At 63.5% G+C, this 21,504-nt stretch overlaps 1 protein-coding gene across 1 annotated transcript in view; it reads right to left on the reverse strand.

The window, feature by feature from the left end:
- Positions 1 to 21,504, reverse strand: part of LOC119094506 (pleckstrin homology domain-containing family H member 1) — a gene marked incomplete in the record, with an annotated part of 86,533 nt that overhangs the window by 6,165 nt on the left and 58,864 nt on the right. The window contains 14 exon segments of the mRNA XM_037217563.1: positions 278 to 487; positions 918 to 1,133; positions 2,032 to 2,202; positions 2,879 to 3,040; positions 4,828 to 4,995; positions 5,448 to 5,561; positions 5,968 to 6,006; positions 6,049 to 6,083; positions 7,137 to 7,329; positions 9,326 to 9,451; positions 9,728 to 10,201; positions 12,560 to 12,682; positions 14,244 to 14,339; positions 14,815 to 14,940. Of these exon segments, the coding sequence (XP_037073458.1) occupies positions 278 to 487; positions 918 to 1,133; positions 2,032 to 2,202; positions 2,879 to 3,040; positions 4,828 to 4,995; positions 5,448 to 5,561; positions 5,968 to 6,006; positions 6,049 to 6,083; positions 7,137 to 7,329; positions 9,326 to 9,451; positions 9,728 to 10,201; positions 12,560 to 12,682; positions 14,244 to 14,339; positions 14,815 to 14,940 (2,253 nt within the window).

The raw sequence follows: 21,504 nt of genomic DNA on the forward strand, positions 1-21,504 counted from the left end.
CACAAAGCAAAACGAGCCATCAAGCCGAGGCACGCGGGAAAAGCGAAGAAGGAACGCACCTTGACATTGAAAACGACGCTGCCTGACAGACAGAGAGCCTGCAGCCGGACTACACGAGCCTGCGCAGCGGCTTCGCCACCGCACGGGGCCCGCGCGGCGCCGCCGCCTCCTCCCCGGCTAGCGCCACCCAGCGCGTCGCCGCGCCCCCTCCCCTCCCCACCGGGACCGGCAGCTCGGCGATTGGCGGCCGCGTGCGCGCCGCCGGCCTCCCACTTACGCTCGAGTGCTTGATCTTGGTGACGGCGCGGTTTACCTGCACGCCGAGCCGCTGCGACACGTGGCGCGCCGTCTGGCGCGCCAGCAGCGCCAGCAGCTCGTCCTGCAGCTCGGGCCGCTCGCAGCACAGGTGCAGCGCGTTCTGCGCCAGCGCCACGTGGTAGTCGATGCCGGCCGAGTCGACCAGCACCGAGGCGAACAGCTGGCACGACTGGGGACGACAGCCGCAAGGTCACGCGGCCGGCCCGGAGCGGGCGGGAGCGAGACAGAGCACGGGCGCGCGCGACGGAGTGAGGCGGCTTGGGGCCAACAGTCGCCTGTTCAGTCGGCAAGAATCAGCGGCGCGTCTCTGCGTTCTGAGCGAGGCCACTCAAAGGCGGGCACTCAAGTCTGTCACGATTTTGCCCCACGCGAAACAAAACAAAAACACCGCATTGAAATCGTGTTTTACTTGGTTTGCATCCTCATCACAGACGCCGGCCGCTAGAGCACAGAAACAATACAAACTGTCCGCCCGACCGGTAGCGCCACGGTGGACGCCACCAGAGACCGGACCGGCAATGTGTCGCAGTCTCGGACCAAATGCCACCCGGCCCGACACGCGCTCGGGCGGGCGCCGCGCCGCTGGAGGGCGGCCACACCTTGAACAGCTTGGCCGCCTCGGCGTGGAGCGCCTCGGGCATGGTGGTGAGCGGCTGCGGCGGCGGCTCCTTGGCGTGCAGCAGCTGCGGGTGGCGCCAAAGCAGACACTCGGCGTCGCCGTCCAGCTCCATCAGACGCTGCACCATCTGCTCGAACGGCGTGCCGGCCGCGCCGCCGCCGCCCGACACCACTGTCAGGTGGTACAGCCACGAGTCCTGCCGGCACGGACCGGGAGGAGGGTCAACAGCGCTGCCCACAGAAGGTTGGGAGTCCTGAAGACATACAGGGGGAGATTAAGGGGGGCTCAGGGACTCAACGGGCAGCTATGAGTCCTGCTGACGGCCGGCGGAGGTCAAGCGGTCAGATGGCAGGCAAACGGTCACATGGTCAGAGGAAAATCACATGTCAATCCTAGCATACATGCCACACTGGTTGCCTGGTGTGGTTCCTGCAGCATCGCTCCAGAACGCCCTTCCAGCTGCCAACGACATTCAACCTTGCGCGTGCATCGATTTCGCAGACTGCACCCAACCCAATCAGGCCGATGCAATAATTAATCCGGCTGAGTGAGTCCGCAGCCTCGCCGCTCGCCAGCGACACTGCAATCAGCGCGCCAAACTCGGGCGCCGCCGAGCGAACGGGCATTAAGCCGACAGCCCACAGCCCAGGCGAGGCCCGCCAACTTTGCCGTCGCTGGGGAGCACGCCCCGTGACCCGGCCCGCCCGCGGCCTCTGCGGCGGGTCGGCTCCCGGCGGGCGGCCGTCGGCGGCGAGCGGGACGACGGCGAGAGTGCTGACCCCAGCCAGGTCGGATCGCCCGGCAAGCCTCTGACCGGCGCCGGCCACCGGGGCATCACCTGCCCAGCACCTGGCCCAACAGCGAACCCCGCCAGCCTTCAGCGCCTCCGCTCTCCGAAGCAGAACACTCGCCCGCGGCCGCCGCTCGGGTGCGAGCCTATGCCGGCCAGACCAGCCCATGCGCGTCCTCCCTCGCACGACACGCAGCCACCCCCCGGGGACCGGCCGCGGAGGCGTATCGACCGAGGCGGCGCGGCGCCGAGGACGCGCCCGCCGCCGCCAGCCCGCGCCCAGCCCCGAGCGTCGCCTGCGCACCTTGTCGCCCTTGTTGGCCATGATGAAGTAGGTGGGGCTCTGGTGCGACGGGAACACGCCGACGGTGAGGTCAGCCGCCTGGGGCGGCGTGTCCGAGTCGTCGTCGCTGTCAGTGATGTGCGACACCTCCTCCACGCGGCAGTCTCGCATGTTGATCTGGCCCGAGGCCACCTGGCGGGGCGGAGGCGCGGTCAGGCGGCGCGGACGCGATCATTCGTCCTGGCAGCAGACGGCCCCTGGGTGAATCTTGCCAGTCAACGTGCGCTCATGATACGTGCGCTGAGCTATACCGCATCACATGCATGGCCGTTAGGAATGAATGCGGCCTACAGAATGTGTACTTCAGTACGTGACCGATGCGATCCGCATGGTCAAAAACCGTATATTTGCCGGGACTGGCCAACAATGGCCAACACGGCAAAACAATGGTAAGACGCGCGCCAGAGAAGGGAGACACCGCGCCACCCGTAGTCGAGGATCTCACATTCTCAACACACCGCCTGCCAACACCAACACCTGGTCAAATCAGGCCAGGTCAGGTCAGGTCAAATCAGGTCAGGCCATGGCAGATAAGGTCTGATCAGGCTAGATTAGGTCGGATTAGATCAGGTCAGGTCAGATCAGATCAGGTCAGGTCAGGGCAGGCCAGGTCAGGTCAGATCAGGCTAGGTTAGATCGGATCAGTCCTAGTCAGGTCGGATAAGGCCAAGTCAGATCAGGTCAGGTCAGATCAGGCCAGGTCAGGTCAGATCAGGTCAGGCTAGATCAGGCTAGGTCAGATCAGGCCAGGCCAGGTCAGGTCAGATTGGGTCAGGTCCGGTCGGGACAGACCAGTCCGGCCGCTTACCGTCTCGTTCGGCGTCTTGAAGTACAGCAGCATCTTGCCGACCAGCACGCACCAGCAGCGTTTCGAGTGCCCGTTCTTGACCTTGGTCAGCCAGCCCTGGATGGTGGAGTTACAGTCCTCGCGACTCAGCAGCAGGTGCGCCGCGTTGCGGCGCAGCACGTTCTGGAAGGGGGGGGGGGGGCACCACTGTCAGCCAAGCCGCTCGGGTAACGCCGCCGCCCTGGCCGCTGTCTCATTGCACGCCAAGCCATAGCGGGCCACCGCGGCGAGTACTCATAAATCATACTAGTCCACTGTATTAGCCTGGTTATTCATCATTATTGTAATAGTATTATGCCATACATTATTTCGACATAACTCTACTCATCTAAGAGCAGTATCGGACGTCGAGACGGCTTCCGAGAAGTGTGCGCGGTTCAACATCGATAGAGTCGCCCAGCGCAGTGCCAGTCACCGACCGCCGACGTCATAGTAAGGTCACCGGTCGGGTCGGGTCGGGTCGGGTCGGGTCGGGTCGGGTCGGGTCGGGTCGGGTCGGGTCGGGTCGGGTCGGGTCGGGTCGGGTCGGGTCGGGTCGGCCCGGCTCGGCTCGGTCCGGCCCGTCGGCGGCCGGCTCGTGGAAGTCCGGTCAGCCTCCCGGCGGGCACCTCGGCCGAATGGAGCGCACGGCATCACGGCCGGCGCCGAACAACCGGCAAAACTCGATCGGCCGCCACAAATTGGATCCGGCCGCGGGCAGGGTGGCTGGCGGAATCGATACCGGTCGCAACGGGCTGGCGCCGACCACGCCGGCACCCAGACAGCCACTCCGGGATGAGTGAGCCCGGCTGGGGGCCCGCACACTCCCGAGACGCTGTGCGGACTCTTCGGGACCACCGAGGCACGGCCACTGCCGGATGGGACGGCAGTACAAGCCGCCGACTCACGCCCCGTCGACGGCTACTGGCGTCTCTCCGCTGACTGCCGACTAGAACCGATACAGATCTGCGTGTCTCTAGCAGACCCGTGCTGCTCACGCCGAGCAACACAACTCTGCTCTCGCTCCGCACCTCGCTGCCACCTCCCCGATCTGCCCCCCCCCCCTCCTCTGATCGCGCGGCGGCCGGCCCTGATCTCCGCCCAACCGCGTCGGTCGCGCCGCGTGGGCGTACACGTAGCTTCATTGCGACTACTACCCAGCCTCCAATTCACCTCCGACGAGATTGTCTCGGTTACGCCGCGGCACCCAGATCGCCTCCAGCCGCCGGCGGCCATCTGGGGCTAGGACCCTACCCTCCACAATTACATCCGGGACCTCCACATCCATCCTGCGTTACCCCGTCCCGGAGGCCGGTGACAGCCGATACAGCGAATCGATCGCTGCACCGTTCGTCGGCACGGCGAGGCCGCGGCCCGCCCGGGGCCCATTAGGCGGCGGCGCAACAGACAGCGCCATCAGCTCACCCACGTGGGACCAAAGACAAAAACACCGTCTGAAAAGCGCGACCCCCACCCGGCCGAAGACACAGCCACACAATGACGGGGAATCAATATGGCGTGACTGTGTATAGAAAGGGATACGGCTGCGAGCCTACGCAAACACAGTCAGGCAAACACGGAATGCTTAAGTGTTGGGACGAAACAGAAATATTGGGGCAGAAGCACACAAGTGCATATCAGAAAGAAGCCGAGTTTCGTCGGGATATTCTATCATCTTTATTTGTATAAATTTGCAAAAGTCGGCCATTGCACATAACCCGCGCGTTCCATTGTCCAAGCAGTTCTAAGCCCCGCAAAGAACTGCTCACACCCATGTCCCCTTTTTAGCCACCACAAGAAACCCAACCTTCCCAAATGCGTTTGTACCCAGCACTTGCTCCAACAGACAACACCACACGGCGCGAAGTGGCCTGCCCCCGACCAAGGCCGCACCAGCGGTCCGCCGCGCGGCGCCAGCCGGCCGCACCCACCTGCAGCACGCGCACCCACTCGTCGACGGTGCTCTGATTGTCGGCTGTCAGGTAGATGGTCTTCTTGGCCGTGCTGACCTCGAAGGTGTGCGCGCCCTCCTGGCGACCGACCCGGCACCGGTCGTCCAGCGCGATCTCACCCTGCGGCGGCTTCCGGGCCACGTCGTGCTGCGGGCGTCGCGTCGGCGCCGGTCAGGGGGGCCACGGACTGGCGACAGCCGTGCGGAAACGGCGCTGACGGCGGCACCGCTCCCCCCTCCTCACTTCCCCCGTCAGTCAGCCTTTGCCCGAGCCTCGCACGCCCCGGGATTTGCAGCGATACACGAGCACTAGGTCTGAACACGCAACAAAACTTCTGTGTGATATGGCACAAAGTCCTTAGCGACGGCACAGGCATGCAGAGAGTGGCAAGGCGACGCGGACTGACATCCCTGATGCCGCTTTTCCTTAACAAGCTTTCGCAAATCTGTCGCAATGGCCACTGTACTATCTGGTGCTGCAGACTGCGCATATCCTGAAGTAGATGAGCTTGCCAGAGCGGCAGTCAAAGGTCCCCGGAGGGTGCTAGTCCGGAATCTCGTCCCAGCCAACGACCGCCACCGCTCGTCGCGCCGCCGCACCTTCGACTTCCAGTACATGAGCTGGCCGTCCTTGAGCGCGAACCAGCGCTTCCGCCACGTCTTCAGCTTGCCGCTCAGCTTGGTCAGGTAGCCGGACCGCTCCAGCGCCTTGGCCTGGGGAAGGGGTCACGGAGTGTCACGTCCACGGCTGAACGAGCCCAGCGCCAGGCATGGCGACAGAGCAGCACGGTCCTACCACTCGGCGTCCGGCAGCGTGCCATTATCTAACGGTCCACATCAGCGCGATTAAACGCGGCGGCCTTAACGCACGTCTCCGAGACACGAGTGTCATCAATCTGCGCGACCCTTAGAAACGAGCTTCCCTGACACACGCGCTGACATGTCGCCCATCAAATCTGAGCGGCTTTCCATCGCCCCACGCACGCGTCACGCGGTGAACAGCGTCCAGAGCGCCACGCGCACGCAGCCTGGCAGCGTGCTGATGAGAAGGCAGCTGACGTTCGCCGGCCAGGGGTGCTGACCGCGCCGGCCGGCGGCGGCGGCGGCGACTGAGGCCCACCTTTCTGAGCGAGCCGGCCGCGTACGAGCCGCGCGCCAGCGACGAGTCCAGGCTGACCGTGTCGGCGTCCGGCGGCAGCGCGTAGTCGGCCGACGCGTCGCCCTCCACGCTGTGCTCTGCCGGCGCGGGAGAGCCGAGTCGGGTCGGGTCAGCTTGGGTCAGCAGCGCACCACCAAGACCGGGTACCCGCTGCCCCGTCTGGAGGGCGGACGCGCGCGGTCCGGTCCGCTGGCGCCGGGGTCGACCGACCGGCGACACCAAAGCAAATGCGACGGCTGCAGAGGCGCCACAGCCTGCTGGGCGCTGCGCCCGAGACGGTGCGCGCTAGGGGAGGGGGAGTGCGCCACCTCGCCAGCTCAGAGGTCCCAGCACAAGCTCGGCAGGCGCTCGGCTGCAGTCGTCCCACAGCGCCATGCCAAGCTCGGTGGTGGCCTGTTATTGCCGTCCCCATATATATGGGAGGGGAGGGGAGGGGATAGGGGAGGAGTAACCGACCGCTTAGTGCCAGTCACGTCGGCACGTTTATCGGAAATGGAAATCCAATATAAGGCGCATTATTCGACGGAAGGGCCCACGACGGTTAATGGCCCGGAGACACGGATCCCACTCCAGCAAATTGTTGTTGCGCTAGAGGGTGATTTGTAGGTTAGTGAAGGATTGTTTCCGTTTTGGCCGTTCACCAGTTACGCCCCGCTAAGTCATTCACCATGATAAAGTGTTGGCGCAGCCCTTGTCGCACCATTAACAACGTCGCGCACGCAAACCGCACGGAAGACAAACGACCAGTATCGGACGGCACGGCGAAGGCGGTCACCCCGCTTTCCAAGCGTTCGGAAAAGGCGCTGGAAACGGCGCTGGTGGCACCACCACCCAGCGCCATTACCTGATGATCGAGCACTGCTGAAGGAAACTTCCGCTCGACTCATGACGGCAGCCGATTTGTTGCCTGTCAGGGCCCATCAAGAGTATAAGTTTAATCACGAAGCAACTACAAAAAAACGAGCTGGCCCGCCCTTTAACACAAGTGTCGCCATGAGTTGCAGACATTAAACACGCCCGAAGACTGGCGTCAGCACACACATCACCAAAAACACGCGCTTCGCATCAGACACAGACATCACCCGGCCAGCTGGCCTGAACGAGCGGCGGCGGCGGTGTCGGAGGCTTACCTCTACGAGGGCTGCGGCAGGGGCTAGCCGTCTTGGCCGGGCTCGCCTTCGACTTGGAGGGCGAGCTGACCGTGTCGTCCGAGGAGCCGGTGTGCGAGTGTCGGCCGCGCGCGCCGGCCGCCGCCTCCTCCTCGCCCTCCGAGCTGTCCGAACTGTCGCCCGTGAACGGCACCGAGCGGATCTGGGAGGCGCGCTGCCGCACCGAGACCGGCGTCAGTACAGACGTCCGGCGTCAACACCGTAGCACAGAGCTCAGCCTACCTACAGCCCGACGCCAACACCACAGCACAGAGCTCAGCCTACCCACAGCCCGACGTCAACACCGTAGCACAGAGCTCAGCCTACCCACAGCCCGACGCCAACACCATAGCACAGAGCTCAGCCTACCCACAGCCCGACGTCAACACCGTAGCACAGAGCTCAGCCTACCTACAGCCCGACGCCAACACCATAGCACAGAGCTCAGCCTACCCACAGCCCGACGTCAACACCGTAGCACAGAGCTCAGCCTACCACTCTAGCGGAAGGCCACGGGAGGGCACGCCAGGCGTAACGAAGCGGACGTGAACATTCACATGATTGAGCAGAATCCTAACGTCGTCTTTCCGTCGCAGGTAACCGAGAACCAGTGGACAGAAATACGATTACTTCTGAGACTTGACCGCCATTCTCCTAGCCAAACGCGAACACCTGCCACTGCCACGTAATGAGGGCGTGCTGTCCACCTGTGTCGAAAGGAGCCTGCTCTCAACACTCTGGAGGCCCTGCTGCAGCGTTACAATCACCACCCGACGGGAGGGGAGGGGAGAGTGCGCAGGACTACTCGGCAGTCCGTGGGCGCCGACAGCGACCTCTCCCTGAGCGTACTCCGGGCGCGTGGGGCGGCGGGCGATGTTGCCGGGGGCGCCCCGTGCGCCGTGCGCCGAGCGCCGAGCGCCGTGCGCCTTCCGCTCCGTCCGGCTGTATCGATGAGCCGGGTCGGCGTGCCACCCGAACCCAATATCGAGCCCGCAGACGGCCGGCCCGAAAACAGACGGGCAAAACCGACCCGGCGAGTCCGCAGGCGCGTTAATAACACAGGCCAAATAGCCCCAGCGGGTCGACGCACAGTCCACATGTCCTCCACCCCCCCCCCCCCCCGCCCCCTCCCCCTTCCATAATTGATACCAAACTGTGGCAATTAGCCACAGCACCCCGTATTTGCAGGGGGTCAAGGAAGACACAACGACCGCCACTAAATCCAAACGCGCGACTTGAATAATTCAGCGTGCGTACGTGGCGGCCGGCGGGCCGCGGCCGATCCGCGGCGCGCTCCCAGTCCAGCCGGGCGACACCGGGGAGCGCGGCTCGCCCGCCGGCGGGCGGCGGCGGTCGGCGGCCGTTATGCCGGGCGCCCCCAGCGGCCGCGCCGCGATATTACTCCACTCAACGCCGATCACAACAGACGGCCGCCGCCCGCCCGTAATGGGTCGGCGACGGTGGCGCCGCGCCGCGACCCAAACCTCAACCAGCCAGCGCCCGGCGGCGGCCGCCGCGCCTACGTGACTCTCAGAGCGCGGACTTCGTTAGAGACAGGTCGCCGCCGGAGGAGCGCCGCCTGGCAACCGTCGGTCACACGTTCTGCGATGCAGCGCCGCGGCCTTGACCTCGACCTCTGCCTGCGCCCGCCCAGCCGTCCATTAGACCATCGGGTGGGCCCTCCCGCGCGGGCCAGGTGGGCCGCGCACGTGACACCGCCAGCACCACTGGCGTCCGGGCGACGCCAGCGTACCAGCCCCTCCCCGGGGCGCCCAATGCCGCGCGGCGCGGCACCGGCGGCCACGGCAGGCGGCGCGACCTATTCCGCATTCATGAGTGTCTGTCTCGGCCGGGAATGGCGTGCACCGGCCGCTGCCGTCACGGGGCGGCAGCGGCCAGCGCACGGCCGCCGACCGGCGCGAGCCGGTGCCCTGCGGAGCGGCAGGGGCGACAGCCTGACACCGGTCTGCCTCGCCCTGGCTCCCCCGCCCCTGCTCGCGTGACTCCCACGCTTGGCTGACTCACCCGTGCCCCTGAGTCACTCCGCACCGCCACTACTACTATGCACGGAGCGCACCTTTCCCGAATTAGCCCTTACACCGCGCCTCGAGCGGCATCAGCCATCCTCATAAAGCATGACTCACTCGGCACCGGGCCGGGCCACCACTTACCCCCTTGACCGTGGCGTAGACCGGCACGGACACGTCCGAGTAGTTGGAGAAGGTGGAGAGCCGGCTGCCGGCGCCGTTGCTGGTGGCACCGAGCGCCGCCGGCGAACAGATGCCCTTCTGCGCCACCTGCAGCGCGAGGGTGCTGGGTCACGGGCGAGCGCGGTGAGCACGTGGCGCTGTGTCACTGCACAGGTGAAACGCATCAACTCACCTGGTCACGCAATCGCTCGAAGGACTTGGACGATTTTCTATCGGATAGCACGTAGGTTTCAAAGTGGGCTGTCCACTCGCTCCACCCACGCCCGTTCACAGTCAGTCACAGAGGCGGCGGGACACAGAGCAGCGTTAACAAGCGGCGTCCCCGTCCCCCGGACCACATCCCGGGCCGCCGGAGTCGCTCACCTGATAGATCTTGGCCTCCCACGAGGGGAACCGGTGCAGCGGCGGCGTGGGCGGCTTACTGCCGGCGTCGGCGCCCTCCTCCTGCAGCCAGCGGTAGCCGTCGGCGCTGGGCGTGTAGATCTCGCTGTAGTCGTGCTGCTCGTCGGCCGGCGCCGAGCGGCCGCGCGGCGGCGGCGCCGGCGGCGCCGTCTCCGGCGACAAGCTCTGCGGCGTCTCCAGGTCCACCGAGCCCGAGTCGACGCGCGAGTCGCGCGAGGCGCGCACGCCGCCCGCCTCGCCGGCGCCGTAGCGCTTGCGCTCGACGGTGACGCGCGGCGGGCCGGTCGGCGCCGCGGCGCGCGTCTTGCGCGACTTGTCCACCTCGGCGTACAGGGCGTGCGGGTCGAGCGAGGGCGCGCGGCGCGCCGGCAGCTCGGGCGGCAGGCTCTCGTCGCTCTCCGGCCGGTCGCCCTCGTAGCTGCCGCGCGACGAGTCCTGCCACCGACCGCGCACGGTCAGCTCGCGCCGCCGCCGCTTCGGCCGCGCCTCGGTCAGCCGGGGCCGCCCCCCCCCCCCCGCGATCGCCGCCACTTCGGCCACGCCTCGGTCAGCCGCGTCCCCCCCCCCTCCCCAGCGACGCGCCCCGCTGGACCGGGCGCGTCGCTGCGGGGTGGCGCCCCCAGACCAGACCAGCGCGGTCCCGGTCCCGTCTCGTCCCGTTATGCGGGGAACAGCGCCAGTTCCACGGATCTAACGGCACAGCCGAGGCCGGCCGACTCTTTTCCCGGCGGCGGTCGCGTTGCAGCTGTGTTGATTGCGCACTCTGAATACGGATGTGGCCGGGTTTCCAGTCGAGAGCACCCCATACAGCCGATGTTGTCCTGCAGAGTGGGTCGCCTCCGGCACCACGAGACTCGCCAAGCTCGCAATGGCAGAGTATTCGGGGGGAAGCCTCTCGAACTGTTTCTCCACAGGGCGCTCTCAGGGAAGATGGATGACCTTGCGTCCGATCCTGATATGCTCTCCACCCAACTGACCACTGACAGACCCACAGACCCACAGACCCACTGACCTCTCACAGTCAGAGACATCCTGCACGACCCGCCCCGCTTGATCGCTAGCTCCGTCCCACTAACCCAAACTCGACTCGGGCATGACTCTGCACGCGACGCGTAGTGCAGCGAGCACGAGACGGCGTCGCATAGCGCGGGCCGACGGCGACTGACCCCACCCAGGGGGCGACGCGCCCGCGGCGGGAGCCATACTGGGCCCACTGGCTGCGCCGTCCGGTGGGAAGGGCCGGTGCTGGGAGGGGCGCCCACCACCGGTGCCGTGCGGGGACAATGGAGCTCTACAGCAGTGCAGCCGGCCCGGCCCTCCAAGCGTATTACGCTTTGTTTTGAATGACGTCTTCTTTAGGGCACAGTTGTGTGAAAGAAATGCTATTTTTCCTACGTAGACTTTAATGTGATTGGCTGGCTACGACTTTATACGTAGCAGGCCAGTTGCATCCTCATATCATTTGCACCATGCCTTGAGCGGCACAAACTGCTATTAAGCATCACTTTATGGCATAATGTCGTGATTAAGCCATTGGCGTCCCGACATTGCCGCAATGATCCATCAATCCTTGCAGCTTTGTGCCTAAGTACTCCGTTTACAAGATGCTCATTCGCGTAATTGACTACTGCACGCAAACCAACCGCCTCAAGGCAACTAATTGCCAGAAAAGTCATGTCGCAACCAGACCCCTACAAAGCCCATTTGTAGCAACAAGTTCCTTTTCCAGCTTCCGTGCAGATCGCGGGCACGGACGACCACTAACTCGCCCCGCTCCTGGTCGGCTCCACGGGACCCTCAGTCACCTGCTCCTGGTCGGCTCCACGAAACCCTCAGTCACCCGCTCGCGGCAGGCTCCACGAAACCCTCAGTCACCTGCTCCCAGTCGGCTCCACGGGACCCTCAGTCACCTGCTCCTGGTCGGCTCCACGAAACCCTCAGTCACCCGCTCGCGGCAGGCTCCACGAAACCCTCAGTCACCTGCTCCCAGTCGGCTCCACGGGACCCTCAGTCACCCGCTTCCGGTTGGCTCCACGGGGCCCTCAGTCACCCGCTCGCGATCGGCTCCACGGGACCCTCAGTCACCCACTCGCGGTCGGCTCCACGAAACCCTCAGTCACCCGCTCCTGGTTGGCTCCACGGGGCCCTCAGTCACCCGCTCCCGGTGGGCTCCACGCGACCCTCAGTCACCCGCTCCCGGTCGGCTCCACGGGACCCTCAGTTACCCGCTCCTGGTCGGCTCCACGGGACCCTCAGTTGCCCGCTCTCCGAGCCGCCACAGGCTCCTCAGGCCCGTCCACCGGCCGCTCAAAGCGCGCATCATCGAATTCAGTCGCCCATCTGCTGGCCAGGACGTCCTCGTCAGGCCGTCGAGCGGGCCGCCTCCGTCCCCCCCCCCCCCCTGGCTCGGATGTACCGCACCATTCAAATCCCGGCGGCGATATTGGGTGCCGGAGCCGACGATGGACCGCGGCGGCGGTGGCGGCCGGGCCCGCTCCGCCGCGACGCGCCATGCATCGCCAGCACGGCCCCCGAGCCGGCCACCCCCGCCCCCCCCCCCCCGCGGGAGGCGCACGGCGACGGGCCGGCGCGCATCGCTTTGACCCGTGCCGGCTAGTGGTAATAAGGCCACACGTTAAGCATTGTGCGAGCTGACACAAAGCCACACAGCGCGCGTAATCACGGCCATCGATCGTTCGGCTCTGGCGGCACACAAAAGGTAGCGCGCGTGAGTCACTTAGGGCGCAGGGTCGTGCTCTCGGCACCCGCCCTCCCCCCGACGGGAGCACTCACCTCGGTGCTGGCGCGCTGCTTCGACTTGAACTCGTTCAGCTGGGTGAGCCGGTTCCGGAGCAGCTGCAGCTGCTCGTTGCAGCGCTGGTTCTGCTCGCGCAGGTACTGGTTCTGCTCCTCCAGCTGTCGAGACATGAGGGCGCCGTCGGGTCACAGGAGCGCCGCGTCGGCCCCGCGCCGTCTGGTCACCGCTGACGGAGCACGGCGCTGACGACGCTCTCTGGCCCACGCCGGAGCCTGGGAGGTCATTATCTACTTAAGCTGGTGATGACGGACGAGTGCACTAGCATGAAATAAAGCGCGCAAAGGGAAAGAAGATGACACGCAAAAGGTCTGTTTCTACTGAAGGAAGTCTGTGACCGACAGGCGCACTGAAAGGGCGTGCTACTAATTTTTCTCATAATACCCGCGGAGAGCTACACGAAAGAACTTTCACTCCCATGCTTAACGCTAAAAATGATGAAAGACCATCATAAGTTAATGCTTGCACGGGCTCGTAAGTCCCTACGGCACGATAACCAGGTACGTTTCATCACACTTGAACAGAACATTATGAACGAGCTCTCTTTGATGTAATTAGGAGCGTGAATGAGGAGCCCCTCCCCTCGGCCCGCACCCCGGACCACGCACACGAGTGTGGCGCCGTGTCAGGCGCCGACAGAACGCACTGCGCATGACGCGCCGACGGCGGAGGCGGCTACGCAAGCCACGGAGATGTACGCTGAAAGCGGTAAAGGGCATGTGGCAGCAGCGACTTGACCCGATACTCCGGTGCGGAGCAGTCAGTAGGGCGGCGACCGGCCCGCTCCAAACAGCCGGCATCGACCCGCGAACAGCCGGCCGGGCACCACTTATGAGGTCAAGTCAGGTCAAGGAGCACGACCGTCAGAGCTGTTAATCGTGTACATTCCCTTAACTCTACTGCACTCTACTGCATATTTAATTCCAATATGCTCGGCACAACGGAGCCCGTGACCCCGCCCACGCCAGGGCGTGGGGCGTGATGTTGGACGTGTCCGGTACGCGGGGATTTGCTCGATGCGCCACGCTTGAGAGCCAATACTAAGTGTGCATGGTACCTGACGGTTCCTCATCAATCACATGCGCGATGCACTAACGACTTTTTTATGACCACCATCAACCCCAATTTTACGTACTTCGATGTCGTTACGGTGGCGGAGTGAGCGGCCCAATGTACAGCGTCGCGATCAGCAACGACGCGACCGCCCCTCACAGACTGTGTTCGCGCGTCCTCCCCCCCCCCCCCCGTGAATCCCTCACAGGCCGGGTCGAGCGGCCCGAGGGACCAGCCGAGCCCGCGCTGTCGCCCGATGTCGTTGCGAGGCCTGTCTCCGGCTGCGGGACAGGGCCTCCAGGGCGGCGCTGTCGGCCCGGCGACGTCGGGACACCCGCCGCCGCCGCCGAGGACGGGGGAGACAGGCGACGGGAGAAAACATGAGAATGGCAGGTCGGCTGGCAGCCGCTATAGCAAAATCTTGTCGGCCATTAGCTGAGGTAAAAGAATGGCTGAGTGGGCCTGGATTTTTAAGCCACGGCGACGCTGCCAGCGAAGTCCAACAGGAGGGGAGAAAGCTGCAGTGGAGCACGTATCGCTTATACCCCGGGCTCAGCCTAACAGTTTGGTCGATTGTGTTTTGCTGACGCCGTCCCACTCTGAACTCACGTCTCGCAGCTTGTTCGTGACCCAGTCCTTGATTCTGGCCGCCTTCGCCTCCACTTGCTTGGCCTCGTTCAGCCTCAGCATGCGCTGCTCCTCCACCTGCCGGACGGGGAGCGGCGGGTCAGACACAGTATGAGGGACAGACGCAGAAGCCTCACCCGGCAGGTTTTCCACATATGAGAACGATGCATGCAAATGAAGGAGTGCCGACAGGCACCAAGAGCCCAGAAATAGAGGAACAAAAGAGCGCCCGTGAGTACAGCCAGTGAAAGATAAACATGACAACAGAAGGCGATGAGGAAAGATGGAGGAGACACACAGTCGAGGGAGAAGAAAACAGAACATTGTGGCAGAAGCGTGTGCAAAGACATACAGTATATATGACTGACTACACCTGCCACATATGTAATGCATGATGCATATATATATATATATATATATATATATATATATATATATATATATATATATATACAAGATCGATGTGAGGAGGGGGGCGCGGAGGGACAGGCGCTGTGAGCCGCCGGAAGCAGTCCCAGCAGTGACCTGGCTTGGCTGGCGCCGCCGGTCTCACCTGCGACTGCAGCTGGGTGATGGTGCTGTCCTTCTCGTCGACGGTGGTGCGCAGCGCGCTGAGTCGCTCCGAGCTCTCGCTCGGCGTCCAGCCCAGGTCGGAGAGCCGCTGCTCCAGCACGCGAGCCTGCCGAGACGGGTCGGCTCCGTCAGCCGCGGCGCCAGTCTGATAGGCGCGAAGGGGGGAAGGGAGACTAGGGGCGCTCGCTGGTGTCGACAGGCTCCGGCCCGCCCGCAGATGAGCTGATGACGTGGCGCACGGCCACAGCTCACAGCCGCACTGACCCGAACCCGGCCGTCCGACGCCGGGTGTACCGTGTTTTGTTCGCAGAGTGCGCGGCGCATACCGCCACAGACCTTCGCTGGGGCGCCGGCGGCTGCGGCGCCCAAACCAGCGCCCACTAATCGAGGAGACGGTCCACAGCTTCCACAGCCATGTCCCACGCCCTACCAACTGAGCTATTTCGCTCCGGAGGCAAGCGGGCCGCACGGGTACATGCGAAGGAGTCCACAGGCACCAGCGACCACGCTTGTCCGACAACAAACGGTGTGTTGCAACCCGCTGACGTTCTCCAGTCTCCACTTCGCGCTCGAGTCCGGGACGGCGCATCCCTGCTCGCCATGGCTGTCCATCACCCCGCAAACCGGCCCGCTCCAGCATGTGACACCCAACATAGACGGCTCCCACCGCGCGCTCTACGGCCGCGGGCCCGCTCCGGCCGGCGCCAATGCGCCCCGATGTGCCGCTTGTTGCGCTCGTCACCGGAGTAGCGGTGACCGCACACTGGGGGCAGCCAGACGGGGGCAGACCCGAGCAGGCTCCACCGCACCCGTCCCGGCGCTGGGCTCGTCGCGCTGCTCGCTGTGGCCCCAAGGTCGTAAAAATGCAATCTACAGTTTTCCTGACAGCTTGATGAGCACTAAATCTAGCCGAGAGCATGGTAAAACTTTTAGCTGGCTGCTGTCGAGGTGCCCGGTGAAGCCAATGGCAGGCAAGCCCCGGTTTTGGCACGGCGAAGGCAATTAAACAACGACGATGCTGCATGGTCCGCATTGCAAAATTGGTCATTTGGCTATGGATTTGGCGACCTCCTGTTGGCGGCAAGGTCCAACCACCGAGCTAGATCACAGCAAGGTAGTTGGACGCAGATCTCACTGCACGGCACACTTCTTCCTTACCTAAGTCACCTGGTATTATTTGTCTTTAATAGCCAAGATGGCCGTCTTTAGCAGCCGAAATGGTCGTCCTTACCGATGGCATGTCTGTTCATTCGCATCGCAGGAGAACGACTTAGTAGTCGTTCGAAGTTAACACAAGGCTTTAAATATCACAATTACACCATTTAAGCATGATATGCATGCAGAAGTGCAGATGTTTATAAAATGCATGATAGTATGCACATCCGTACTATTTCAAAAGCGCTTACATTTCGTGGACAGGCCAGGGAGGCGGACGTTATCCAGGCCCAACGACACCTTAGCCCCAGGGCTGTCAAAACTATCAAAATAAATTCTTGGCACAAAGCAAGCCCAGAGTGAGACGGGGCTACAAAATTCGTCAACAGCGGGCAAAACGCTGGATTCGCTTCACCGTGTTCTCTGTAGTACGACATATTCTGGACAATACTATACCCTACATGACTGCAGCAACCATGCCTGTCTTTCACTGTGCTCTTCAAGTGGGCTGATGCACTTCGCGCTTTTGAATAGCCGTTGGGGTGCGCAGATGGCGCTGGTAAGCGAGGTACTTCGTTGAATATCGCGTGACGCACTGCGTACACGAGCTGGCCGCGTCCTCCCAGCGGGTACGCCTCAGTGGTGGCCGCCCCAACCCCGGGCACAGGGCAATCAGACCTAAAACGCATTGTGTTATGAAGCTTGCATCCAGCCATCATGGCTTTGTGTGTTTTGAACTTCGAGCAAGCTGCCAGCTACACTACCTCCCTGTTATTAGGTTCAGTGCACGCGTTCATAAAATATCATCTTATCCGACCGGAACAGTCCGAACTGGCCGAACCAAAACATGAGCAGATCCGGTCCCAACATCATTCGAAAATCCTGTTGGAACAGGAGCCCAATACCTCTACTTGGAGCCCTGCAATTGACTCTACAAGTGCGTCGGTCAGAATTCCCGGACACCAAAACAAGATCGCGCCGACCGTGGCATTGGCCCAGGCCCAGTGCTTTCCACGATTGCTTGTGGTCCGGCCACACCCAGAACCACGGCCAGCACGCGATGCGAGCCGTCGCAATCCTCCGCGAAAATAAAAAAGCGCACAAACTAGTGTCAAGCCCCAGGGCCTGGGCTTTGGAGCGAGCACATGTTCAGTAGCACCACCCCGCTTGTGCGTAGGGGCCATTCTGTGTTGGTGTACTCTGCGGTCGCAGATGTCCCGCCATCCCGCCTCATCAGCACGCAATGGGTTCCAGCGCCTCGGGTAATCGTGTTCTCCTCATTAGCGGCCGGGCTCGGCGCCCCACGATGTGTTGCACTCTTCCACAGCAACATCAGCACCACAATAACGTCCCTCCACACACCGAATCCCACTAACGCGTATCGTCAAGACACCCGAGCACACCTCCGCAGCGTTTTCCCCGACAACTCCCCAGCCCCCCACTCCAGCAGCGAACCCTCCTCGAGAGCGAGACTTCCCACCTCCCGAACTTCGCACACAGGTCCGCCGGCGGCCGGGCCCTCGGCCGAGCGGCGGCGGCTCGCCCGTCCCCGCGGCGAGCCGGCCGGCGCGGCGCGTACCCCGTCCACCTGTGACCGTCGCCTGCCGAATCGATGGCCAACTGCCGGCGGCGAGATGAGGCCGGGCAGAGCGGCGGCGGCGGCCGCTGAGTCACGCCGCGCCGCCCGCCGGCCCGCCCAGCCGGCCGGTCGATGCCCGGCCGCCGGGCCGCCGCCCAGCCCTCGTCACCCCGTCAGCTGGCGCTGGCGATGTCAGCTGATGACGCCAGCGTCAGCTGACAGCGGCGACGTCAAGAGCTGACGGGACCGTCAGGCGACGACAGGAGTGCCGAGCGGCGACAGGACCGTCGCCTGACGACCCGGGCGTCAGCTAAGTCAGACCGTTGACGAACGGGTCGGGCCGTCACTGGCTGGACAGCCCAAGGCCCTCCTAAAGCCTCTCTGAAGCTGACCGACAGGCAGTCTCTAGATTGTGAGTAGACAACCGGAGAGTAACTACGACTGGAATGACGGCCCAACACGACTTAACTGGCGGACGGACAGTCAGCTGATGGCCAACGGACAGTCAGCTGATGACCGGGCAGTCAGCTCATGACCACAGAACAGTCAGCTGATGACCATCGGACAGCCAGCTGATGACCGGACAGACAATTGATGACCGGACAGTCAGCTGATAACCACCAGACAGTCAGCTGATGACCGGAAAGCCAGCTAATGACCGCAACGTTAATGGACCGTCCACTGACAACCATGTCATCAACGACGATCATGTCATCTGACTGGGCAGACTACTGGCAACCGCACCGTCAAATGCTGATCAGCCCGCCCACTTTCGAACTGTCCGCGAGCTCAAGGCTGGACAGTGCATGGACAGCCGGACATTGAACACGCGCTTGGGTGGAGAGGGGTCAACGGATGGGAGTTGATTTGAGCCCCCTCCCACCCGAGCGCGTCGCATTCAATCGGTCACGCGGGCCCGCGTGAAACGCCGGCCGGTCCGCCTTCAACCGAACTACGCTGTGTCCAGAAAACGAGCCCGCCCGAGCGGATCTGGCGCGTTCTGTGTCCGTCCCGTCGGCCAACCGACCTACACTTGTCCAGAAAACGAGCCTGCCCGAGCGGATCTGGCGCGTTCTGTGTCCGTCCCGTCGGCGCTGGCGCCTGCTGTGCGTGGCCAGACTCGGAGCCTTCTGCAGCCGTCCAGGCGGAGTCGCACGCCTTCTGCATATGATAGGTCGTAGCCGGCATGCTCTGGGCCGTCACGGCCGAGCTGGGACCTTCTGTGGTCACGTGGGCAAACCCGGCACTTCCTGTGGCTGTTGACGCTGAGCTAGCCCTTCCGCGGGTGGAGCCGGCGCTGTCGGTGGCTATTCAGACCGAGCCGGTACCTCCGGTCGCTATGCGGGCGCCCTCTGCGGCCGTCCAGGTCACGCCCCACATGGATCCCGTTCCGCCCGCTGAATATTTCAGCCGCAGTCCGCTGCAGGCCGTCGAACCGCGCCCCGCCGACGGACGAGCGATACCTTTCGTCGCAGAAGACGGGCCGAGTGGCTGGGGCGAGACCGCAGCCATCAGGCGGCCGGCGGCGCCGCCCAGTTCCGGCAGCGTCAGAGCGCTGACCTCCGGCTGACCTCGGCCGGGTGCACGCCGCACCGCTCTCATCGAGGGCCGCCACGCCGGGCTTGCGAGGTGGTAAAGCTAGATCCCTGGCCACGAGTGCAAGATAGTCCGCACTGGAGTCCTCGCCGGCTTGCCTGTACCCAGGCCGGTGAATTTAAGCACACGTTAATCACGTATTGCAGAAGTCAGCGGGAGTTGAACGGGGTTCTCAAAAGCTGCCAGACACGCGCATGTCCTGTCGCAGGGCAAACGCGATCTGTGCCCTTATTTCAAAACCACACACCACTTATGCGCAGGCGCCCGCACCACCTACCTCACGCGTGTTTCGATTCCTCCCGACCAGCCCGCAGATGTATTGAACCGCGCCGCCGCGGCCGGTGAGGCGTCAACAGCGCCGTGTTTACCACATCCGGAGCCATCCATCATCGGGAGCCGGGCGCGATAGCGCCACACCGCCTCCGTCGAGCGCGGCGGCTCAGCGACGCCGCGCGGTGCAGCGCCCGTCTGGCGCGGCGGCCGCCCGGCCGGCCGCGTGTGACGAGAGCCAGCCACGCGCTGTCGTCGGCCCGGCGCCCGCGCACCTCGAGGCGAGACGTTCCGCGGCACAGCAGACGGCAGCATCGGCCACACCGCCCACGGGACCGGTACATCCCAGTGCGTTCCAAGCAGTCTCCAAGCAGTCTCGTAGCGCTCTCCAACGCCGGAAATACGTGGGTCGCTACCACGGCGTCCAGGTTGCATATCATTGCATGTAAACAATCCGGCAATCCGTTGCATGTATCTATTTGAGACCAGAACTGGGGCGTAGTTGCATGTTCGGTCGGGAGACACAATTTTAGAATATGGGTTTAATCCGGGACGAACCCCGCTTTTTGTGGCTTTGAGAAGCAAGTTTAGCGATCCTTCTTAGCTAACCTCCTCCCCCTCCCCCACACACACCTTGAACTCATTTTGCAAAACTCCACTCCGCTCCAAAACATAACAAATATATATATAATGAAACGGTCACGCAGCATTTTTGTGACAAAAGTGTGACACACCGCTGTCCACCACAAGTCTCGCCCCCCCCCCCCAAACGTCACATTAATTTGAAAGGCTACAGCTGTTATCGCAGGACTTCTTTTGCCGAAGACGGAGAGCTCTCCCGGCAGCAACAGCAGATGCGGCTCCCCGCTCCCCTCGCCTCCTCCCTACTCCCTCGGGGCGTACGTTCGATTGGTGCGGACTCGGAAGAACCGGAGACACGGCACCTCAATTACGTAATGACAAGTCTCCGCGGCACGCCGCCCGGCCGCCTCCATTAGCGCAATGGCTGAGCCGAGCACCGAGCGCTGCCGTCGGCACAGAGCCCGGGCGCCGCCACTGCACGCACGACGGGCGATGCGACATTTTGGCGATAAGCAGTTAATGAACTCAAGACAACGACGACGACAATTGTACTTTGCTCATACGCGTGTATGAGGCGGTGCTAAGCTACATTGAAAATGAGTAGGGTAGGGGGACAAAAGCATGCGACACATGTATGTCGTGAAAGCTTGGCATTAATTCTGAATACTTGCTTATACCTTGACTATGCGGCACTCCTTAACATATATATATATATATATATATATATATATATATATATATATATATATATATATATGTATATGCAATGGAAAGGGACGACTTCACAACGTGGTTTGACGTCCTTTTCATCGCGCTCCAACGCTCCTCGATGAAACGAAAGCCATCCCGCAGCTGATTCATTCCACGGCCCGAGACGTTTGCTCCGGACCTCGCCGGGACCCACGTTCATCACCACAGCACCGCCGGCGCACTCCTAGTCCGCCCGCGGCCGAGGAGAGGCCGCTGGGAGCGGGCTAATGGACCCACCGGTCACCAGCGCCGCGCCACACAGCGCCTTCCTGCCTGGGAGCCGCGCGCCTGGCGCATTAGCGCGCGGGAGCACGTGCCGGCGATGGGATGCACGGCCGCTGTCTGGCGCCCCAGGAGATCCCAACCCGTCGGGCCACCGCTCGGCCCGGTGAGCACACCGCTGGCACGTGCTGTCCTGCACCGGGCCTCAACCGCGGGACCTGGCCCGCCGCTGCGGGCCGGCAGCGCCCGCGCGAGGCTCGGCACAGCAGCGCGCCCTGTTCTGCTGCCGCGCTGCGGGGGTCAGACCACTGTCGGCCTCGACCCTGGACCCCGCCCTGCTGCTGCCACGCTGCGGGGGTCAGACCACTGTCGGGCTCGACCCTGGACCCCGCCCTGCTGCTGCCGCGCTGCGAGGGGGGGGGGGGCAGACCACTGTCGGGCTCGATGCAGAACACCGTCCTGCTGCTGTCGCGCTGCGGTGGGCCAGACCACTGTCGGGCCCAATCCAGAACTCCG

This window comes from Pollicipes pollicipes, unplaced genomic scaffold (genome assembly GCF_011947565.3).
Source record: "Pollicipes pollicipes isolate AB1234 unplaced genomic scaffold, Ppol_2.1 Scaffold_4002;HRSCAF=4701_pilon_pilon_pilon, whole genome shotgun sequence".
NCBI lineage: Eukaryota > Metazoa > Arthropoda > Thecostraca > Pollicipedomorpha > Pollicipedidae > Pollicipes > Pollicipes pollicipes.